The sequence below is a fragment of the Scyliorhinus torazame genome, chromosome 1 (genome assembly GCF_047496885.1).
Source record: "Scyliorhinus torazame isolate Kashiwa2021f chromosome 1, sScyTor2.1, whole genome shotgun sequence".
Classification (NCBI taxonomy): domain Eukaryota; kingdom Metazoa; phylum Chordata; class Chondrichthyes; order Carcharhiniformes; family Scyliorhinidae; genus Scyliorhinus; species Scyliorhinus torazame.
This window is the reverse complement of record NC_092707.1, coordinates 165,025,213-165,049,675: the sequence shown is the minus strand read 5'-3', so window position 1 is coordinate 165,049,675 and position 24,463 is coordinate 165,025,213. Positions and strand designations below refer to the sequence as shown.

Sequence of the window (24,463 nt, the reverse complement as noted above, 5' to 3'; positions counted from 1 at the left end):
ATAAGATCTGTTACATCCTTCTGAGGACAGGCTATTCCTGATTTAATGGTTCATTTGAAATATGGCACCACTGACAGGGTAGCTTTCCCTCAGTGCCTTACAGCAGAAGAGTCACACTACTGTATGGGCTCAAAGCTGTTACAATGGGATTTGCCTCTCTGTCTGTATAGCCTAAGCATCACTTGAGCGATCACAGAAAGATAAATCCCATATGAAGGTTCCACATTTACAGTTAAAATCTTCGAATTTCCTTCTATGCAAATTAGTGGAAGAAAATTGGCTGGGATCTGTGCCATTCTCCCCAACCAATTTGCCTCTGCATTCGGCCTAGGCTTAATACCCAGGTAGTAAAAGTGAAAACCTTATTATGTCCACAAACATTATTCTCTGCGTTGTAACATATACGGGGCCTGGCTGATTAGGCTTTCCCACTGAGGGCCGGAACTCACTCATCAGCGGGAGAGGAAACCAGAATATAAAAAGCCGACACAAGTGTGAGCTGGGCGCAGGGTAGTCCCTTTTGGGACATGTATTTTCATACTTCTGTAAATAAATCTTTCATTCCCAATGCTTCCCGTGTGGCTGCTTCTGTGAACTCAACACACTGACAAGATAAGGTAAAATATAAGTGGAATCATAAAACAGGGAATTAAACTTTACATTTTGTTCAACACAAAATGAAGAGTTTATACAACAAGCTGTAAAGCTAGATCGCGATAGAGAAACCCAGAGCCAATCTTTAATTCAAAACATTCAATTATGGGTAGTTTGTCTGCACTTTAAAAAACATAACAAAATTTAGTTTGGCAGTCCTCTGGCATTAAAAGGTTAATCCGTGTAATGAAGGAACACAAAACAATTTGAAACTTGCGCTTTCAATGAGTTGATTGTAGTCCCATACTCGTTGTCAAATTGTGATTTTTAAATGAAAGATTACGTTTTGTAACCAAAATTGTGAGTGGTAGGTGACTGAGATGTTGTACTTTGATATTTATATTATAATGTTGTGTTGCTGCCATCTAGTGGTCATGCTGCACAACCTCCTTTTCAGTAAAACATGCATCAATTTGATATCCAGCTTGAAAATGCCACTTTACTGTGGTCCTCTGCTTAATCAAGGCGGCAGTTTTGAAGTGTCTTGTACACAATGACAGACAACCTCATGACAAATGGTGGCTGCCAGGTCAGAACAGCTGATGGTCAATTTCCTAGAGACAATTGGGCTAATAATGTAACCAACGACAAAGAGTCATTTTTTGATAACCCTGATACTTGTATATTGGTCTTTGTGATTGCTGAGAGGACAAATTCAAAGCCAAATGATTTCCTTCTCTTCACAACTGAAGTCATTAACATATAGAAGTTAGTTTATTAACCTCTGCCCTACTTAACAAACTGCAAAGTGAAGGCAAGCCATCAGGCAAAATCAAAGAACCATTAGAACAGCGCTTGAAACCTTGTCAGGGAAATAAGGATATGTTATAAAGATCGATTATGGTAAAGCTAGAAGAGCTATAAGGGAGAAGAAAATGGTGGGTAAGATCATCCCCACAGGCTCACAACTAACACAAAAATAATTAAAATTACTTTTCCACGAGCCAAGTTCTGTTATCAAATCATTGCCAAGAGAGTTCCTTTGGGCGTATGTCAATAGCCAACCAACTTGGTGCCATGTTCAAAAATCTACAGAGACCACTGTGTTAAGTTGACATTTGACCCAATTGCCTACTGTTAGAGCCACGTGCATGGATTAGAGTGTGCTACACCGAGAAGATAACATAGAGTGGATCCTGCACAGCCTAGCCGAACTAGGATCAGTTCAGTGTCGGGTAAGTTTGCGGATGACAGAAAGATTGGCCGGGTGGTTAACAGTGAGGTTGAGTGTCTTGGGTTACAGGAATATATAGATGGGATGGTCAAGTGGGCAGAAAAGTTGCAGATGGAATTTAATCCTGAAAAGTGTGGTGATACACTTTGGAAGGAGTAATGGGGTGATCCAGAACTAGGGGTCACAGTCTGAGGAAACAGGGTAGACAATTTAGGACAGAGATGAGGAGAAATTTCTTCACCCATAGAGTGGTCAGGACTTTGGAATTTGCTACCACAGAAAGCATTTGAGACCAAATCATTGTATATTTTCAAGAAGCAGTTAAACATCGCACATAGGGAGAAGGGGATCAAAAAATATGGGGGGAGGCGGGATCAGGCTATTGAGTTGAATGATCAGCCATGATCATGATGAATGGTGGAGCAGGTTCAAAGGGCCTCCTATCCTATTTGCTATGTTTCTATGATTATAATTAATTGGAAAATGCTCTAATTTTCAAGGGAAAGCTTTTCATCAATGTTCAGCCAGCTTTATTGTACCTCATTAGAAGTCGATGGACAAAATGTATGATTTTTCTGGCTAGTATACATCAGCTACAAGATGTATTAGAGTAAATAAGGGACTTATATTTCTCAGAAGAGTAGCAAGCCAAACTCATCTGCTATCACCTAGCCTATTAATATCGTCATTAATGATGAGTTTGAAGATATTGAAAAGGTCCACAGAAACATACATTTATAAAGTGCACTTAAAGTAGTTAAATGGCCCAAGGCACTAAACAAGGACGTTATCAAAAAAAATATTTTGTACACCAGTGAAATCAGGGAAAATGACCAAATGTTTGATCAAAGAAAAAAGTTTTTAAAAGAGTGTCTTAAAACAGGAGAGTCGTAAAGAGGTTTAGCTTGGGTCCCCAGTGCCAAGGATGTTAAAAGCATAGCTGCCAATGGTAGAGCAATTAAATCAAGGATTCTCGGGAAATCAAAATTGATGGAAGACAGAGGCTTGTAGGACTGGAAAAGGCTACACCAGATAAAGCCATGAGGAGGTCTGAAAACAAGCATGAGGATTTTAAAATTGAGGCTGTGTCAGACAGGGAGCTAGTGAAGATGGGTAAATGAGATTTGGAATGCATTAAGATAACTCTTTAGGGGCCAACAGGTGGGATGGTCGGGGGTGGGGGGGGAACTGGAGGGAGGAAGGGTGGTTGGAGACCTTGGGTGGGGGCCACCATGCTAGCTGGGCGGGCTAGTTAACGGGAGTGAAGTGGGGGGTTGCCAGGAGGAAGGTGTGAGGGTGGTTTGTTTGAGGGCGGAGGGGGGGCAAGGGGGTTTGCAGATATGGATGTAGTTGGTGTGTCACAGTTAGGAAGGGATCGATGGCAGTGGACATCCGGGGGGGGGGGGGGGGGGGGGGGGGGGCCTGGAGGATAGCATAACGCGGGCCGGGGGCTGGCCCAAAAAGGGATATGGCTGATCAACAGGGGAAGGGAGCAGGGAGCCCCCCGACCAGGCTGGTCACATGGAGCGTGAGGTGGTTGAATAGGCAAGTTAAACGGTTGCGTGTGTGCACGCGTTTGAGGAATTTGAAGGTGGACGTGGCATTTTTGCAGGAGACGCACCTGAAGTTGGGGGACATGACGAGGCTGAGAAAGGGATGGTTGGGGCAGGTGTTTCTTTCGGGGTTGGATATGAAGACGAGGGAGTTGGTGGTGTTGGTTAATAAGTGGGTTCCGTTCGAGGTAGGGGTATTGTGGCAGATCAGTGGGGGAGTTATGTGATGGTTAGTGGGAAGTTGGAGGAGATGCCGGTGGTTCCGGTAAATGATTATGCCCAGAATTTGGATGACCTGGATTTTATGAGGCGGGTGTTAGGAAAGATCCCGGACTTGGACTCGCATCGGTTCATTATGGGGGTAATTTTAACACTGTCATAGATCCGAGCTTGAACCAGTCGAGTCCCAAGTCATGAGGGTGTCGGCAGTGGCGAAAGAGCTTAGGGGGTTATGGAGAGCATTGGGGGGTGGGGGGGTGGACCCATTGACGTTTGGGAGGCCGAGGCCAAGATAATTTTCATACTTCTCCCATGTGCACCTAGTATACTCCCAGATTGATTTTTTTTGTGTTGGACAAGACATTGCTGGCATGGTTGGCCAACGCAAGAGTATTCAGCGACTGTGGTTTCTGACCCCGCGCTGCATTGGGTGGATTTGTGGGTAGATCGGGGGGTAGGCCCAATGGCCGCAGAGGAGGCTGGATGTGAGATTACTGGCAGATGAAGAGGTGAGTGAGCGGGTGAGGGCTGCCATTCGGTGCTATGTGAAGCTGAACGACACAGGGGAGGTCACAGCCACCATGCTGTGGGAGGCACTTGAGGCTGTAGTCAGGGGGGAGTTCATATCAATTGGGGTGCATGGGAAGAATACAGAGCGGGAGGAGAGGGCAAGGCTGGTGGATGAAATTTTGAGGGTGGATAGGAGATACTCGGACACCGGAGGCAGGGTTGTTGAAGGAGAGGCAGAAGCTCCAGATGGAGTTTGGACTACTTTCTACGGGGAAGGCAGTGGGGCAGCTGCAGAGGGCCAGTGTATGAGTATGGGGGAAAGCGAGCAGAACGTTGGCCCTTCAGTTGAGAAAGCAGGACGCAGCGAGGGAGATCGGTAGAGTTAGGGATGATAATGGTAAAGGTAGTGACGGACCCAGAAGGGGTGAATTGGGTGTTCGAGGCATGTTCGAGTCTCTGACCGAGGAGGAGAGGATGTGGCGGTTCCTGGATGGGTTCGAGCTTCCCCAAAATGGAGGAGGGGTTGGTTCACGGATTGGGGGCCCCAATTGAGCTGAGGGAGGTGATGAATGGTATGGGGACGATGCAGGCAGGGAAGGCTCCAGGGCCGGACAGGTTCCCGGTAGAGTTTTATAAAAGGTTTGGGGCGGACCTGGGGCCACTGCTGGTGAGGGCGTATAATGAAGCAAGGGAGAGGGGGGAACTCCTCCCCTACATTGTCGCAGGCTTCCATCTCCTTGATTTTGAAGAGGGACAAGAACCTGGAGCAGTGTTGGTTGTACCGCCTGATATCACTATTGAATGTGGATGGCCAGTCACTGGCGACGGTGTTGGTATTGCGAATTGAGGACTGTGTGCCGGGGGTGATAGGCGACGAACAGATGAATATTGTGAACGGGGGGGGCAGTTGTCGGCGAATGTGGGGAGACTAAATATAATCGTGATGCCTTTAGAGGGGCAGGAGGTGGCTGTAGTGGTGACGATGGACGCTGAGCAGGCTTTCAATCGGGTGGAGTGGGCATATTTGTTGGAGGTGTTGGGGCAGCTTGGGTTCGGGCAGGGGTTTGTGGATTGGGTTTGATTGTTGGATAGGGTGGAGGATGCGAGCATGGAGACAAACTGAGTGAGTTCAGGGTACATTGGGCTGCACGGTGGGACGAGGCAGGTGTGCCTGCTCTTCCCTTTCACCTTGGCGATGGAGCCACTGGCAATCGCGCATAGCGCGTCGCGGGACTGGAGAGGGATTCAGCGAGGGGGGTGGGGGGCGGTCGAACACGGGGTCTCATTGTACACGGACGAACTGTTATTTTATATTTCAGACACGGAGGCAGCATCGGAGGCATCATGGAGTTCCTGTGGGAATTCAGCCGGTTTTCGGGATACAAATTGAATATGGGAAAATTGTGAGGTGTTCCCAATTGAGGCCAGAGGGCAGGAAAGGAGACTAGGGGAGTTTATGTTTAAGATGGTGGGGGCGAGTTTCAGGTATTTGGGTATCCAGGTGGTGCAGAGTTGGGTGCAGTTGCATAAACCAGGGGTTTTCAAACACAGGGTTGTGCCCTGCGGGTGGGTCACGGGCAGGTTTCGGAAGGGTCATGGCTCTCAGTCGTGGCGTTCCCAATCGTGGGCGGAACATCCAACTGCCGGCAGCGATGGACCTTTGAGATTGCCGGCCATCTCGCGCATGCATGCCGGAGATCAAGTTGTGAGCAGGCCCAGAGCCCAGCGGGGTGGGCTGCCTCCTCCTGACGTCAGCGCGTTATACAGGGCCAGTTTTTTTTCAGCAAACGAGGGAGTTCTCCAACCGGAAGGGTGGCAGAGAACAGGTCATGCCCGTACACTGGCGTCATATATTCTGGGCACAAGAGAAATCTCTCCATTTTGCAGCTGCCAGCTGTGCTGGTGTGAACTCCTGGGCCTCTGGTGAACAACCCATGAAGAAGCTGAAAACAGGAACAAAACAACATAAAGATTACTTGGGTTATGGGTTATTCGTTGTGCCACTGCAAATCGGGATTTAAAGTTCATGTGTATTATATACACAGAAGCACCGACAATGAAAGTTTAAAACCCTCTAAACTTCAAAGATATTTGAAGACTAAACATTGGTTCGAGGACAACTCTCTTTATTTTTTCAAATATGCAGTGAGACCTTAAATCGTCAACTGAAGAAATGATCAGAAATGCAACATTGAATAACAAAACTAGTGACATCATGAGGACCAAGCAGGCTCATCTGTCACATTAAAGGTAAGTGAAAATGGTGGGTCGCGAAGGTCGACAGGCATGGCTCACAAATGCCAGCTGGCGTGGGTCGCAAAGGTCGGCCAGCAAGCATTGCGAAGGTCAGTCACTGTGGGTCCTGAAGGATGGCTGGTTGGGAAAAATTGGGTCCTGGGCAAAAAAGTTTGAAAAACACTGACATAAACTGAACTTGACTCGGGTGGTGGAGCAGATGAAGGCAGGCTTTAAGAGGTGGGATGTGCTGCCACTGTCATTGGCAGCACGGTGCAGACAGTGAAAATGACTGTGCTACCGAGGTTTCCGTTTGTATTTCAGAACTTCCCAATCATTGTTCCCAAGTTGGTTTTTAGGAAGGTCATGGGCTGATCTCCAGCTTTGTGTCAGCGGGGAAGAACCTACAGGTGCAAAGTGCTTTCTTGGAGCGGGTGTGATTTGGGGAAGGGGGTGTGCTGGCGTTGCCGAGCATGATGAACTATTATTGGGCGGCGAACATTGCTATGGTAAGGAAATGGCCCGTGGGGGAGGGGTCGGGGTGGGGGTGGGGGGGCGTGTGGAGGTGGCATTGTGCAGGGTAGGTGTTTGAGGACTTTGTTGTTGGCGCCTTTACCATTCTTGCCAGCCAGGTATTCCGTGAGCCCAGTGGTGGTGTGGGGGCAGTGGAGGCAGCATTTGGGGCTGGAGGGTGCCTTGGTTGGGCAATCTGTAATAACCATTGGTTTGCGCCGGCGGGGCTGGAGGCGAGCTTAAGGGGTGGCGACAGGCAGGGACCGAGTGCTTTGGCGATTTGCTTATAGAGGGCAAATTTGCAGAGCTGGAGGATCTGCAGGAAGTGTGTGAATTGCCAGGGGGAATAGCTTTAGGTACCTACAGGTTAAGAACTTTGTAAGGAGGGAGGTGCTGTCCTTTCCTGGGCTGCCGCCCCTGGGGTTGCAGGACCAGGTGCTGTGGAAGGATGAATTAAGGGAGGGGAAGGTGTTGGATATCCATATGGAACTAATGGATTGGGAGGGATCCCTGGTGGGGGATATTAAGTGTGAATGGGAGGAGCTGCGAGGGGAGGTGGGGGCTGAGACGTGGGTGGAGGGTGAACACGTCCTCGTCATTTGCGAGGTTGAGCCTCATCCAGTTTAAAGTGGTGCAAAGGGCTCAAATGACAGTGGCGAGAGCGAGTAGGTTCTTTGTGGAGGTAGAGGATGTGGGCGGTGCGCAGGGTGGCCCACGAATCAAGTCCTCCTGTTCTGGGCGTGTCCGAGACTTGAGGGTGTTCTGGCAGGGTTTTTCGGATGTGATCTTCGAGGTGATTGGCGTGGAGATGGTTCTGAGTCCAGAGGTGGTGATATTTGGGGTGTCGGAAGACCCAGCAGTTCAGGGGGTGACAGAGGCCAATGTTTTAGCCTTTGCCTCCCTGATAGCCCGCAGATGGATTTTCCTGGGGTGGCGGCACTCGGAGCCGCTGAAAGCGGGAGCGTGGGTGAGCGAGCTGGCAGAATTCCTGAGGCTGGAGAAGGTCAAGCTCGCTTTGAGGAGTTCGGCAGAGGGATTCACCCGGAGGTAGAAGCCGCTTATTGATTTCTTTAAGGACGTTTGAAGGGTCAGCAAGGGGGTTGGGTAAGGAGGTCAAAATGGGGAAGGCGGGATGCGAGGTGGGGTTGGCGTCAGGGGTCAGGTGGGATGTGGTTGTTCTGTTGTTCTTCTGATTTTTTGTTTGTATATGTGGGAATGCCTTGAATAAAATATTTTCCAAATAAAAGATAATGTGGAGTAGGGATTTTGGATGAGCACAAGTTTATTTAGGGTAAAAGATGGGAAGCCAGCCAAAGAACATTGGAATAATCAAGTCTAAAGGCAACAAAAGCATGGATAAGGTGTCAATAAGTATGGGTATTTTGAGGGTGGAATTTTCCAGCCCCTACCAAACCCCATGGTTTCCCTGCGGCAGGACCAGGAAGTGACTAAAATCTCCAGTCACACTGGTGGGATCTTCTGCTCCTGCCGAAGTGTAGGGCAGGAAAATTCTGGGCTAAGTCTGGATTCTATATTTCAGTGTAACCCAAACATTTTCAGGTTAACTTAAGTTATGGGTGCAACTTAATGCCTCGTTGCACCCGACTTGGTGTTTGGAAGCGGCTGCTGAATCTCGCGAAAGTTCTCTCGTGAGATTTACGCACTCAAATCGCCTCGCCAGATTTATCAGTCTCGCGAGACATTGCGATCTGGATCTCGCCACCCTTGGCCGTGATCCATAAGCCTCATTTAAATTTGCGTTTGTGGGATTCTCCCAGCACTAGGGACCTAATGGCCATGCCTGGGAGACCTCACCAGGGCACGGTTTGGTGTTGGTTTCCACAAATGTGGACCAGTCATAATGCCATCTGGGCAGTCTCCCAGGCCATTAGAAATGCCTGGGTGGTCAGGGACAGGGCAGGGTAGCACCCTGGCATTCGGGCACCTTGGCACTGCCAGCCTGGTACCCTGGAAGTGTCACCCAGTCACCCTAGTGCCAGCCTGCAATGACAGGGTGCCCAGATACCACTGCCAGGCTGGCACTGGTAAGGATCAAGCCCTTGCCAGGTGGAAGGAGAGTGAGGGGGTGTTCCCCGGAGCCTCGGGGAGTGGGGGGGGGGGGGGGGGGGGGAGAAAATCAAGGCAGGCAGACAAAATGGCACCTCAATCTGCAAGGAGCCATCTGAAAGTCCATGTACACCACCTTAACAGTACACCACCTTAACAACATTACCCTCAACCCTTTTGTTTATCTTCTCAAAAATCTCCAGCAAGTTAGTTAAACATGATCACCCCTTTAGAAATGCATGCTGGCCCTTCCTAATCTGATGATTTCATTTAAAGGAACTACCTCAATTAGTCTGCTAACTGGAGGATAAGTAATTAATAATCAGTAGCTCCTTTCGAAGTCACTGTGTTAATTCTGTATTTCCCATATTTGCTGTGTGAAAATTAAAGTGCTGTAATCCCTGTCAGAAACAGTGATTGCTGAGTCTGTCTTAATGAATGGGACTCCTGTAAAGATACCAAAATAAGAAAAATGGTTTAAAGGAAGGCATTGTCCCAAGTTTAAGATAACGTGTCTAATTAGAACCAATGGAGTTAATTTATCAATAATGTAATCTGAGTTATGGACCAAACAGCCATTTCCAACAACTAAGGAGAGCATACAACAATGAGTATGAAAATAGGGGTTTTGGGAATGTTGTAATGGCACGTGGCTCGATTACGCCAGTTTGGAGGGGTGGAGCAAGCCGGACCGGCGTCAGACCGGAGCCTGCCCCGATTCTCCGCCGATAACGATGTTGGCGTCGGACTACGGAGAATCCAGCCCATGGACATCTAAACCGTAGGCAATGCAGACTACAGCTCGTAAAGTACAGGTTTAATCAGCTACCAGGAACGGAAATTGTGGTGGGGGGACAAAGACAATATTGGGCTGGATTCTCCATTTTAGAGACGAAGTGCTGACGCCGGACTGGCATGAGTGGCACAATCCCCACACCACAACTTCCCCCCTCACCACCCCAACCACAGAACCCCACCTTCCCCCAGCACTTCGACACCATCCCACTTCCCGCACACCACCACCCAACCTGCAATCCAACCATGCATCATGTCTTGAATCTTGCAGGACCACCTGGCAATGACGTTGACTCGTCTGGTGTTCCCAGCCACAATCCAGGACACTTCCAGTAAGGAGGCAGCAATGGACAGTGACACCAACCCCCAATCCATGACTCCTGGAGCACCAGTCCGGGGACGACACTGACTTCCTGTTACGGATATCTCCAAGACCATCCTAGAGACACTCACCTCAGTTGGGCATGTTAGTGAAGAGGTTCCTGGGGCACAGTCTGGTGCACACCACACACTTGCAGTGTTACATCTAATGAAGGTAGGAACCCCCAAGGGGGCGGAGGGGGTTGGAGTGCTGCCCGACCCAGGGACTAGCAGCTGTCCTGACAAGTCTCGGGCTTCTGGAAACAGGGGTCCCCTCAATGCTGGAGATGCAGACTCAAGGGGTTGTCAGAAACCATCCAGCACTTTCAGGTGCAGTTGGAGGACTCCTGGCACAGTGCCAGAGGGATGTAGCCCAGTCCCTGTGTTCCATGGCCGCAAGCATTGAGACCCTGGTCGAGATGAGAGTGGGCCTCCAGGACTTAGAGGAGCCCTGCCCCGGGAGCTGGTCTGGCAGCACCCCAAACCAAGGAGCATCCCAGGGGTCATAAGGCACCCCGAGGGGGGAGGAGGTGATGGTGCCCATGCCGGTGACCACTGCAGGAGAGAGGCCGGAACACCGCAGCACCTTGGACTCCCTCCCTCCTTTCCTTGGTGCATCCGATTGGCAGCGGGCAGAACAGGGTAGCACCGCGACACCGGGAAACTGCCTTGGTTGGGCAGTGTGATGCCCCACCAGCAGGTGACGCCTGGTTGTGGGAATTTGGTGGGGTGCAGGGAGGGCTGCAGTCACACTTCTGGGAACACGAGATACCTCGGCTGTCTCTCAGCAGCCATCGTGCCGGTTTCCCAATTTTTAAAACTACAAGTTAATCTCACCAGTGGTAATTCCTCCTGACAGAGCCCCGGATACCATGACAAGGTCGGTTCATGATATGCCAACAGCGTTTACTGTACGTGCAGCGTGGAATGCATTCATGCTGTCGAGGCGCTAGAGCATGGCATTCTGTCAAGCACCCGGTGCTGGCCTCTATTTTTAGCTGATGTGCCGTTCTACACCTAATTGTGCATCCCACCCAATGGGTTTAGTCGTGTTCAGGAACTTTCTGCAAATCTAATATTGAATGTGAGACAGTGGGACAAATCCGACACTGATTAAGGTGGTGACAAGATGGACCTTGCATATGAAATCTATATCACCGAGGGATAGCACATAGTTGAGAAATAGAAGAGAAGAATAGGTTCATGAGAAACTGCAGAGATAAGAACATTAGTATGAAGAGAAGATTCCAGGTTATTCTGACCACAATTTAATAAGAAAACTACCAGCAGCTGGATAATGGTGCAGTTTCACTGGAAGAGGATGGTGAACAGTGAAAGCTGCTGACAGGTCAGAAAGGTTCATCATCAGTCACAAAGAGACTTTACAAGAGTGGTTTCTGTACTGCAGCCAGATCAGAACGGTGATATCGTTAGATCTGGTATATTGTGATGCTCCTTTTGTAATTAATTGCATTGTTGGTGAATGTAGTTGGAGATGCAAGAGCCAGCACGGAAGACACTGCCAGAGTTGTGGAGGCTGAATCATTGAGCATATTAAAGCTTGATATTTTGAACTATAACAGTCATGGTTATGGGAAATATGCAGGAAAATGGGAGTTGATCTAACAGAATGGCAGAGCAGGCTTGAGGGGCTGTAAAGCCTACTTTTTGTTTTATTGGTGCCAAGACTTCTTACTGGAATAGTGTGGTTTGCACAAGCAGTAAGTTTACAGGATTCTCTTCAGGAACCATCAGAGCACTTTTTCAGTTATAGAGAGATTTCAGAATCCCTAATATGCAGAAGGAGGCCATTCAGCCCATCGAGTCTACACCGACCATTTGAAAAGCCACCTTTCACAGATCCAATCCCCGCTCCATCCCTGTAATCCCACCTAACCTTTGGACATTTAGGGGCAATTTGGTATGGCCAATCTACATCTATGGACTGTGGGAAGAAACCAGAGCACCTGGCAGAAACCCACGCAGGCATAAGAGAATGTGTGAACTCCAGTCACGAGAAGAATTGAACCTGGGTCCCTGGCCCTGTGAGGCAGCAGTGCTACCCATTGTGCCACCATTCCTAGTCCTACACGCTGGCCACGTCCCAAATCCTTGCATTTTGTTAGCAAGTTCTCCTTGAACCACTAACGCCCCTCAGGAATACCTTCACCCACTAACAGAATTCCCGTATTGTAGTTCTATTTTAATAATAATATTTAGTCACAAGTAGGCTTACATTAACACTGCATGAAGTTACTGTGAAAAGCCCCTAGTCGCCACATTCCGGCACCTGTTCGGGTCCACCGAGAGAGGATTCAGAATGTCCAAATTACCTACAAGCACGTCTTTCGGGATTTGTGGGAGGAAACCGGAGCACCCGGAGGAAACCAACGCAGACATAGGGAGATCATGCAGACTCCGCACAGACAGTGACCCAAGCTGGGAATCAAACCTGGGACTCTGGCACTGTGAAGCAACAATGCTAGCCACTGTGCTACCCACTCTGAAGTTTATCCACCACTCTGAAGTTTCTTAAATGTCTCAGAGGACTACAGAAATAGGAGAACTTCAGAAATTAACACCTAGTGATACATTAACCAACCTAATGACTGCTGCAGCTTTAAGTACAGACTAAGCTTATAGTATCAGTTTTGAATACCGTTAACTGTTGACAATACAAAAGCAAAACTGTGATCTAAGGAAAGGTATCAAAGGCTTGAGACATGACAATACAGAATCAATTGGCTACCACCTAGATATACAGAACTCAAATTTCTCGATGGGAATAATGTAGGCAGAGAGTGTACTGGCAGTTGGAAATCAATAAAGGCAGGCACATATTCGGAGCTGCAGTATATCTGATGTGTTAGGGAACTCAAACTATCCAGTTCCTCAATCTAGGGAAGTTCAGCAAAAAGCACAGGCTCCAATGTGAATATTTGGTAACATTTTGGACAAAAGATCACACTACACATGTTTAATGATACTGTACATGATATGATGGGTTTGTGCAAAATAAAAGATTGGAAACCTCCAGAGCAGAAGCACAGCTCACTCAGTAGTGATCCAAAATTCAGCACAAGGACTTGAGCAATAACCCAAAACTCATTTTTCCAAAATTAAAGAGCAGTATAAATGGAAATGTCTCAAACCACACTGCTATTTTCCTATAAGCCTTTATTTTGTTGAAAGTTACACGCCATCAAAACAAATAAAATTCACAAATCACCTTTATTGAATTCTGGATAATCAAAGTTCACATTTACAAAACAAGAATAAAGTCCCACCTGAAATCTTGGGTAATAGTCAGCGCCTTACCTGCAAATTGGCAACATATTTCAAAAGTATTACATTACATTGGGCATGAAATATTCACAGCCTAAATATTTGTTAGCACATGATGCACCACACATGCAGTTTAGTCCAATTAGGATCAAGCTAAAAGTTAGTGCCTCACATTTCGGAAACTAGAGTGCTATCACAATATTCTGCCTAGCTTGTCGGGTGCCAGAATAATTGATCCCATATACAAAAATATAAACACTTATCATTTAAAAGGTCCTCAACAAGCTTTTGTTTTATCAGCATTCTTGTGGTTATTATGAACCAGTACCCACTGTCCATAAGGGCTCCCTTTCCGCTTGTGTTCAGGAGACTCTTTAGCAGCAGAGGTGTTTGCAGTTTTTTGATTCAATGGTTTTGCCACTGTATTCTGCAACAAAAAAGTCAATTAAATAGATAGCAGCTGCCAAAGCAACCATAACAGAGTAATAATTTAAATCCATAAGTACATTACTATCATTCTAGGTCAATACCAAGCAGAATTGGATCATAGGTTGGCATTTCAGAGAGTTATACAGTATTACATTTTGCACCCTAGTAACAAGCGGTGCATGTTTGCCTGCATGCAAACGAGAGGAACAAAACCTAATCTTCTAATTAAGCACATGACAGCCTTCTGGACTCAGATTCCTTTTTTAAAATAAATCGAAAATAATTTTTGCCCCAACATAACTGCATCCTCCTCTGCCACAGGGCCATCTGTCACTTGTTCTTTAGTTTGCCTTCACTGGGCACTGACATTTGTTCTCCTAATCATACATGCTGCTATTTTACCTTTGCCAGCACCTTCTACACAGTCCTAAAACAGCCATTAACACGGTCTTGTGGCCTAAACATCCCTTTGCAATGTCTCCTAGCAAACACCTACCACTGACCCATTTCATTCCACCCCTTCTTCTATAATATAAAATCCATCACATTTCTTCTCTTTAGCTCTGAAGAGTCATATGGACTCGAAACGTTAACTTTTTTTCTCTCTCTCTCGAAGAATGCAATGTTTTGTTTATGTATTTTACTTACTTTAACACTGAAAGCTATCCAGTGATTTGTGTCCATCCTTACAGTGGCACTTGGTAATTTCGGAATTGGTTCATCCTCTTCAGCGTCTTTGTATTCCTGCATAAAAATACAGAAAATCTACAGGTTAATCTTAAAGTGACCGATGCATTGTAAACTGTTACCCACAATCAGACAATCTCTTCAGGATGAAGCACTTGTAGACCCAACATTACAACACTGGCTTTTGAGTAATAAATGTCACTATTGGTTCTACCTGATGTGGTAGAATCTGCAGTAGAGTTCCTATTGTTCCTTGTGGCTTGGCACCATACCATTTCTGTGAATTTGCACCAATACGATTAACAGTTTTGAATGCATCAAACCTTATTTTAGCATGCTGACCCAAGGAAACAAGAATGAGACTTGGAATGTTAAAATTCTAGAACATCCGATCCACTGATCAACGCTTAACGGACACCAATTACTTCAATGTAATCAATGGGTCAAATCAATATGAATTACCACTGAACAAGTTATCTATTCCAATGATAATTTCAACTTCAGAGTTAAAATGCTTGAGTAGTTCAGTAACATTAATTGCTACTACAAATATAGAACTGTACACAGCTGTGTTGATAAGGTATATTCTAGGCTATAAAAGCCAATAAACTTATCTTCAAAAAACTGTTGGTCTCTTCTTCGGCAAAGATCTGATATTCAAAACTTCCTGGAACACAGTGAATAAGTTATGAGGACAAGAAAATCCTAGAACAAAGCTGTAAAGCAAGGCCAGTACTGAATCCAAAAGCAGCATCTAGTCAAACCTTATGCCTCAACTAAGGTGATTCATACCCCTCACCTGAGGGGCGGTGACTAGGAGTTAAAACATCACTGTCAGTCAGTTTTTTTCCTCTTTCTCAAAAAAAAGAGCAGCCTATGGTCCTCCGGGACTTTGGCGACTTCATGCCTCAACAGGAAGAGCAAGTGAAAGAAATAAGAACTTTTACATTAACTAAGAAATTGAAACTCGGACAGCAAGGATCAAGAACTGATCCAAGGGGGTGGTTTAGCACAGTGGGCTAAACAGTTGGCTTGTAATGCAGAAAAAGGCCAGCAGCGCAGGTTCAATTCCCGCACCGGTCTCCCTGAATAGGTGCCAGAATGTGGCGACTCGGGGCTTTTCACAGTACTTCATTGAAGCCTACTTGTGACAATAAGTGATTATTATTATTATTAAGTACACAAGTAATTTGTACGAGGAACTCGGTTTCAAACCATAGGCAATGGATTGTGAACTAAACTCTGTCAAGTGTTGAATTCTAGCAAAGCATGGAACAGTTATTTTGTTTTGATTTCCTCTGCTTTGAGTGTCAAGTGTGCTTTTGGACCCAGTATCAGACCAGCACTCCCAAAGTTAAGTGCAATATTGGCACATTCAAATGAGGTTCCCTCCATACTACCTTCAATATAGCATCACACCTCAACCTCAAAAGAGCACTCAATTTTCCGCTTTAAATACCATTACAGAATGCAAAAATTAAATAGTCAATCCAATGCCAAATTGTGAGGACAGACCTGCTTAGAACAAAGATAGGCAAATCCTACTCAACTTAGACAGACTGTGCTTTGTTTGAACATAGCTCCAACAAAGCCCACATTTTAAATTTGAATTCCCAACTCTAGAAGAAGAATTTGGCAGGCTATAAGTGATTTGGGTGGCTTGACCAGTTGACAGCAACATTATTAATGCACATTATACTGTCCAAATTACTTCTGCATCCAATGCAAATATACTGCAAAGTATTTTTTTATAAATAGTACTGCTTTATTGATTTCCATATTTATGGAATCCACAACACTTATGGGGCATACCTTTTTAGTTTGATAAGGTACCGCAGGGTTTGGCTCATAACAAACATCAGGGCATGTGGAATCACAGGACAAATAGATGGATGAATAGAAAACTGGTTTAAAAAATAGAAAGAGTAGGAGAGAAGGGTATTATTCAGATTAGGGGACAGTGAGGGGGAAAAAGTGATGTTCCACAGTACTAGGGCTGGACCACTTATGCAAAACTGAACGATTTAGGAACAAATAACTATAAATTTCAGATGATACCAAACTGTAGGATATAACGAACATGGATGAATACATTAGACAGGGCAATTAAGTGGCAAAAGAACTGATAAGTGCAAGATTATGTATTTGGGCAAGATAAATAGGAAATAAGAAACTGAACAGGGTAGAAAAGCAAAGGGATCTAGGGATACAGGTGAGCAATGGATGACATTTCTTTACCTCATCCCACCAGAAGACTTAGAAGTGACCTGATAAGAGGATTTTTTAAAATTATAATTATGAATGGATTGTATAGAGTAGATTGAGAGAATGCTTCTAAGAATCCAAAATTAAAGCCATAAATACAAGACTTATTAAATTCAATAGAAAAAAGGAGTAATCTCTTGAGTGGCTGCAATATGGAACTTCCTATCAGTGATTAAGGCACACTGGTTTTGAAAATGTACAAGTGCATTACAGAAAAGGGAATAGAAGGATATGCTGAAAGACAGACACAAGATAAATGGAATAGGAGAAGCCTCATGGAGCATAAACACCAGCAGACAAATTGGGCAGAATCACTTTTGAGCTTTATATTCTCTGTAATTACTTACATTTCGGACAATTACAGTATGATAGTCCTGTATGGTATATTGGCTGTGGAGAAATGATCCACTTGTCACTACTGTCCTCATCAGGGCCAGAGGAAAGATGCATCATGACAAGTTTCCTTCACAAGTCAATGCAGTATATCAAAAGAACCAACATACTGTACTGCCTTGTCGTCTGAGTGGCAAGGTGAAGACCTAGCTTCCATCATCCATCTTAACTCTCCATTTTGACCATATTTCGAGAAGTAGTTATCTGGACAACGATCACAGAACCTCTGGACCCAAATAACAAACCAAAGAGAGGGCAATAAAAGTGGATTATGTTGGTTGGTTAATCCTTCCACATTTTATGGTGGGCTGGCAACTGCAGGATTGCCCGGGAGCAGAGCCACATTGGTCCTGTGACCGAGTGAGTGACCTGAGTGGTAAACTATGTATTTGCAATGGTGACATTTCACCAAAGATCTTAGAGCATTCCTACTTAATATTTGGATAGATATACAATGCCCCAGTTTCTTTTATAAGATGGACCGGAGCTTTCCAGCCATTCACTGGCAGTAGGATTCTCTGGTCCAGCCGGCAGCACACCACCGCCTGCGAGTTTCACAGCAGCGTGGAGTGGCTCCAATGGAATTCTCAGTGACAGTGGCCGCGGTGGGAGCAACGAATCCCACCAGCAGCCAAAGACGTGTCACCTCCCGCCACTGGGAAACACATGGCTAGGGGGTGAAAGAATCCCACCTATGGAGATTTAGAAAGCCAATAATTTCTTTAAAATCGTACATTGGCCAAACTGCCCCCAAACACTGCACATACGCAGATACAAAGATACCACCTCATATCTTCAAGAAGTGCAGTCCATTTCAAGGCTTCTATAAAACAGAAATAAATCAAGTCACACAAACCAATTTTAGTTTATGGGAAGTGTTTGAATGACATGTTGACAAGCTACAGTAGAGCGAAATTACTATACATTACAATTTCTGATATTACAAACAGCAAAGTACACATCAAAAAATACTAATTTGCTACAAAGCACTTTGGGATTGAGGTTGCAAAAAGCACAACAGTCTCTTTTCTTACAGTATAAATCAGCATGGAATAGTTTCTGCTGTTACTATCTTGCCCAGTTGTGCAACTGGAAACAAATTCTTTGATGGAGTAATTTAGATGTTGAACCAATGCAACAGTGGTTGAGCTGGAAACGGAATTCATTCTACCTCACTGCAGGAACACCAGTTTGCAAGTGAGTGAGTAAACTGACAGTAACCACTATAATAAAGATCACAGAGCTCATTGTGCAAGTCAGAATGTGTTGGAAAAGTCAAGATAGAGATGATCTTCTTCAATATTTAGACATGCAGTTGGAACACATTTCATTACAGTATACAGAGCTCATTACCCACCTTTCTGGTCAATTCTTTCACTGCATCACTGTTAGTTTTAGCTTCAAACGGTTTCTCATTTTTGAGAGGACTGGGAGGCAAATGCATTTTGCCCTTTCCCAATAATTTATCAGCATTTTCCGTTGCAATTTCAAGCAACTTCTTTTTCTCTGGGGAAGACAAAATGAGTTTACTCAATTTCAGGTTGCAACTCTTAAACTTTTTAAAAACTTGGATTATGAGTATAAAGTGCTGATGGGAAGTATTACAACCACTTCACAAAGAGATCCAATTTCAAAAAACAAGCACCCATGCAGGGCAGCTCTGGTCCGATCGCAACTATGCATAGAAACACCAACCTGGTACCTTGGCAGTGCCAGGCTAGCACCTAGGGCATGCATCTGGGGGCCTCCAATCCCCCAAGAGACCCCCACAAGTGCCACTCCATCTAGTCCCCGTTTGTGGAGACCAGTATTGAACGGCGCTCACCCGAGGCGAAAGGGATAGATCCCAGTACTTGGAAAACTGCATAATATAGAGAGAGTAGTTGCCAAAACATGGTCCTAATCACAAAAGATAGGATCTACAATGTAACAACGTGCAAAATCACATTTGATCTCGAGAGCGATTAGATCCCACGAGCATAGTCTCCCAGTTTCCATTGACCACGTTGCGCCACTCAAATTGCTTTTCGGGTGCAGCGTGGCCGTTCAATCGATCGCGCTCTGGAAATAACACATGACCAGTGCATTTCTTCTCAACACTGAAAGTCAAAGGAGACTTTGTGGTATGTGATGGTACAATACGTACAGGCTGGACCTTTTACTCGAGGGAAACTTTAGGGCAGCACGGTAGCATTGTGGATAGCACAAATGCTTCACAGCTCCAGGGTTCCAGGTTCGATTCCAGCTTGGGTCACTGTCTGTGCGGAGTCTGCACATCCTCCCCGTGTGTGCGTGGGTTTCCTCTGGGTGCTCCGGTTTCCTCCCACAGTCCAAAGATGTGCAGGTCAGGTGGATTGGTCATGATAAATTGCCCTTAAGTGTCCAAAATTGCCCTTAGTGTTGGGTGGGGTTACTGGGTTATGGGGATAGGGTGGAGGTGTGGACCTTGGGTAGGGTGCTCTTTCCAAGAGCCGGTGCAGACTCGATGGGCCGAATGGCCTCCTTCTGCACTGTAAATTCTATGATTCTATGAAACATGCTCTAAAAAGACAAAATGTAACAAACTCATAGGCTCGCCTCAATTTGCATGATCATACTGAATGGCGAAGCAGGCTTGAAGGGCCGAATAGCCTACTCCTATTGGTGTCTCAAATTTTAAGAAAATACTTTGTTCTTAATCAATCTTACCTTTTTGTGTTAAGTGAATAGATCTGCCCCTCGATCTGCTCCGACTACTTCTGTGTGATGGGGCTCGGGTTCTGCACGCAAAGCCATAGTAACTTCGTTGAAATCTGGATGGAGATCTAGACCGTGATCTTGAGCAGGACCTTCTGTACCTCAAGCTAGATCTGGACCTTTGGTATGATCTAGAAGAGGGTATGTAGCACCTGGATCTGGGCCTGTATCTACACGGTGGCTGATGAGGCATTCGACATCTAGATCTTCGGTAACAAGATCGTGACCAGCTTCTAGATCTGGACCTTGAATTGGCTTGCCTGGGCCTTCCATATCGCCTCTTCAGTGAAGCACATCTGCCTCTTGAAGTTAAAGAGATTTCATCTGAACTTGAACCATACCGCTCTGAAGACACTGAACCGGAGCTGCCTGAAGAGGACACTGAACATGATCGAGAGCTGCCTGAAGAGGACACTGAACATGATCGGGAGGGACCTGAAGATGTTGAACTTGACCGTGAGCTGCTTGAAGAACATGAACTTGATCGAGAACTATCCGAAGAGGATACTGAACCTAATTGAAAGGTACTTGAAGATGATACCGAGCCTGACCGGGAACTGCCTGAAGATGACACTGAGCTCGATCGGGCGATTTTAGACTTCTTGTTGTCAACTGTTCTGGAACGTGATGTTCTCACATTCTTTTCAGTCTTCTGACAAGGAGAACAAAGTCTTAATTTATTCACAACGGTAGCTATATTTTCAGTCTTTTGTTCCTGTGCATATCCATCCATTCCCCATTCCACTTCAATATCTTTCTCAGACATCTGCTCCATTTCGGAATCTGATTTCAGAACATTATCGGATCCTTGTTGCAAATTTGTTTCCCCTAAAAGATCAATAATTACATTCACATGGCAGTGAACACAAACCTCCAGTTGTTGGTCATATTGAAAACATACAGAATTACACAAGAATCTAAATCTAGCAATAACTGAATTTCAACTGTTGCTATTTTACAGAAAGTTGCATTCAGTGGTTTATACTAACTGCCTCCTTGAAGGAGTTTTCGATCGGTTCTATTTCCTGACTCTTTTCCCATAATCTTGCACATGTTTTATTTTCAAGTACTGCATATATACATACACACATACAATTTCCTTCTAAAATTTGCTGCAGAATCTGCTTCCATCATCCTTTCCAAGTAGTGTATTTTAGACAACTCATTGTGCCCTTGGTATGTGACTCAACTGCCACAGGAAACAGTTTCACTTTATTTGCACCACCAAAACTCCCAATTTCCAGCACATTTAATAAATCTCCACTTAACTTTCTGTGCCAAGGAGAACAATCTCAGCTTCAGTTTCTCCTGTCTATCCACTTAACTCACCCCTCATCTGCAAGCAATGAGAGAAAATTCCTTCAACAATGAAACAATTCCTTTAATGGAATAGTTTCAACTTATAATGAATTAAGGGAACTTTACATTGTTCATATAGCACAAGTCACCCTGTTTATCCATCTCCAATTCCTATGGTACAAGTCACCCCGAGTCAGTCACCAACGAACATTTTGGATCAAGAAAGTCCCATTTTGCCTGGATTCTTCGTGCCTGTTGTTGATCTTAATAGGGCTAGTAAATGCACTTCAATAGGTGCTGCATGTTTTAATAGTATAAGCTGCTAAAGTACAACACTGCAAACTTACAGCGCAGGGACTCTGATTCAATCCCAACCTTGGGTGACTGTCTGTTGAGCTTGCACATTCTCCCATGTTTGCATGGGTTCCTTCCAAGTGCTCCGGTTTCCTTCCAGAGTCCAAAGATGGCCAAGTTACATTGCCCCTTTGTGTCCAGGTGCTCCGGTTTCCTTCCAGAGTCCAAAGATGGCCAAGCTACATTGCCCCTTTGTGTCCAAAGCTTAGGTAGAGTTATGGGGATAGAGTGGGAGAGTGGGCCTAGGTAATGGTGCTCTTTCAGGGATCAGTGCAGACTCGATGGGCCAAATGGCCTCCTTCTGCACTGTCAGGATTCTATGACTATTCACAGGGTCACAGGTCTGAATACCGATGACAAGAAACACAAGGCATTTTAGCACTGACCAGTATTATTACTTCTGCTATGCGTGCATCAAGGAAGATTAGTCGCACAAGTGTTATTTTGAAAGTGCAGTACTTTTAGAGCATTCTCTAAATGATTGGATAAATAGCACAAAAGTTATAAGTCACATGTTATCTATTAGAAGCATTTAAAAAAATGGAAAGTTCCTTGTATCGCCTTGCAGTTCCAAAGGGATACCCGAATGGCTCTGTGACTCTTTTAGAAATACTTACACTAAAAACTCGTACCACCAGAAGACCACTAAGCATTACAGATCTCTGACCATGTAAAATAATGCACTGAAGTCCAAAAACCAAGCATCAGCATCATGGAATGGTGGAACCAGATTCCCAAATAAAACTGAAAAAATGAAAATTTAAACTTACCGTAGCTGGGCATCTCTCGCATCGTTTCCTGGGAGAAACCAACTGAATTTAGTCTGTTAACACAAAAACACATTTTTGTCAGGGAAGCTTGGGCAGTTTAGTTCAGAACTGTAAGTAGTTGCATTACATTTATAGCAATTAGAAGAACAAGAATGAAAAGGTTTCAACACAAGACATCCAACAGCCTCCATAAACTTCAGTTAAATTAAAATGACACCACTCCCATCAAACTGAACCAAGTGTTGCTCACATATTACTATTGTACTAATTGGCCTACATTAGATCCAGATCTATGAAAACATCCAAATTAAAAGTTACCTTCAATTTAAAATCCATTATGGCCTCACACCATTGCTTCTTTATCATACTCTACTCATTCCTCACCAACACATTCCTCCTGCTCTGTACACATGGTGCACCTCATCCTCCTTTTGCCTTCAACCATTTAAGCTCCACATTCCCCAAACCACTCGCTTCTCCGATCTGACCGAGTGTGTGATTACCCTTCAGGTCTCCTTTCATTCATTTTTGATTACAGCTATGATTTAATAACTACAAAGTGCAGCTTTCATGCAATCAGTTATTTTATTAAACATAAACCAAAAGGAAGCAAAGGCATGTAATTCAGCTTCATCATCATCGCCAGTGAGTGAGTCACTTTCTAGAAAATTCTCGAGAATTGGTCAGAGGGAGGGACCCGAGAAGGAGCTGCTAATCAGTGATGAGTCAGCAGCTCGGCTCTTAGCAATATAAACATCCTTATCATGCAGAACTAATCTTAACAGTGAAAATTACTACTGTTGCCGACCATGTCATTTCAACACTCTACGCAACAAGTTAAACTCATTGCACTTTTATGTTTTAGCAACTTGTTTTCATTATGATAGTCTAAAGAAAACTTTTAACCGGCACGTACGTGCACCTTGACATTGACCCCATTCTCTATCCTGACAACCCGACCCACTAACCCGATCTCCGCCGACAACCCAACCCACTGATCCAGACCCACTTTCTCGCCCGACAACCCGAACCCTGGATCCCCGCCCCGAACCCTGGATTCCCGCCCCGAACCCTGGATCCCCGCCCCGAACCCCGGATCCCCGCCCCGAACCCCGGATCCCCGCCCCGAACCCCGGATCCCCGCCCCGAACCCCGGATCCCCGCCCCGAACCCTGGATCCCAACCCGAACCCTGGACCCGAACCCTGGATCCCGCCCCGAACCCCGGATCCCCGAACCCTGGATCCCAACCCAAACAATCGCAATCGCCCTCTTGTCAGTTGGTCAATAGTGCGTCATAACCCAGGTTTTAAATTATTTGATAAAATCAGATCCCCCTCTCCTCCAAAAAAAAGCATTTTCAATTTCAAACAGTCTTAGCGGCCGGCGTCCTTCGTGTTCGACAAAACTCACCGATTACAATCACTAACTTGATTCTTCAGCGAGTCTGTAGTACTACCTCTACCGTCAGTTATCACCATCTTGTCACTGGAAGCGGCGAAATCGACGCGCTCCTTTTATAACCTGGCCGCCTGGCAAAGCCCGCCTTCACGTCGCTTTCATTGGCTCTTGTACAAAACCCCTATTCTTATTGGTTTAATTGGACGCCGCCCGCTCTATTGGCTTGTAGAACACCGCCTACAGAAGCTGCGCCTCTTCTTACTGGTCAATATGGCTGTCAGTCACAGCGCGGACTCGCCCGCTGTGGCCAACTCGACGCCCCATTGGTCCAAGCTTCTATCAATCAACAAATATTCGAAATAAACCTGTTGGACTTTAACCTGGTGGTGGAAGACTCCTGACTGAATCAACAAATAAATAGCAGAGGGAACAAAAGCCGCTGGTAGAATCCCTCAGATGCAGGAGGAGGCCATTCGGCCCATCAAGTTTGCACCGACCCATCACCCTTTGAATGAACACACTACACATGTGCAGTCACCCGTCCACCCGCAACTCTATAATCCACCCTACACATCCCTGGACACTAAGGGGCAATTTAGTATAGCCAATCCACCTAACCTGCATGTCTTTGGACTATGGAAGGAAGGAGGAAACCCTTGCAAACACGAGGAGAAAGTGCAAACTCCACACATACAATGACCCAAGGCTAGAATTGAACCGGGCCCCTGGCACTGTGAGGCAGCAGTGCCACCATGAGCTTTTCTA

At 45.5% G+C, this 24,463-nt stretch overlaps 1 protein-coding gene across 1 annotated transcript; it reads right to left on the bottom strand.

Annotated features, from left to right (window-relative positions):
* Window positions 1–13,292: 13,292 nt before the first annotated feature.
* Window positions 13,293–23,787, bottom strand: rsrp1 (arginine/serine-rich protein 1). Its single transcript, XM_072501102.1, has 6 exons — window positions 23,711–23,787; window positions 22,299–22,351; window positions 19,828–20,703; window positions 18,497–18,645; window positions 14,443–14,538; window positions 13,293–13,792 (listed from the first exon to the last, which is right to left on the bottom strand). The coding sequence occupies exons 1-6, from the start codon at window positions 23,776–23,778 to the stop codon at window positions 13,643–13,645; spliced, it is 1,392 nt and encodes a 463-aa protein (XP_072357203.1). The 5' UTR covers window positions 23,779–23,787; the 3' UTR covers window positions 13,293–13,642.
* Window positions 23,788–24,463: the final 676 nt, after the last annotated feature.

Excerpts from the sequence above, each read along its gene's own strand:
- rsrp1 (XM_072501102.1), bottom strand. The coding sequence starts at position 23,778 with ATGGTGATAACTGACGGTAGAGGTAGTACTACAGACTCGCTGAAGAAT. Across the intron at positions 18,646-19,827 it reads TATTCACTTAACACAAAAAG|AGAAAAAGAAGTTGCTTGAA; the intron begins GTAAGATTGATT and ends TGTCTTCCCCAG. Across the intron at positions 13,793-14,442 it reads GGATAGCTTTCAGTGTTAAA|AATACAGTGGCAAAACCATT; the intron begins GTAAGTAAAATA and ends TTTTTGTTGCAG.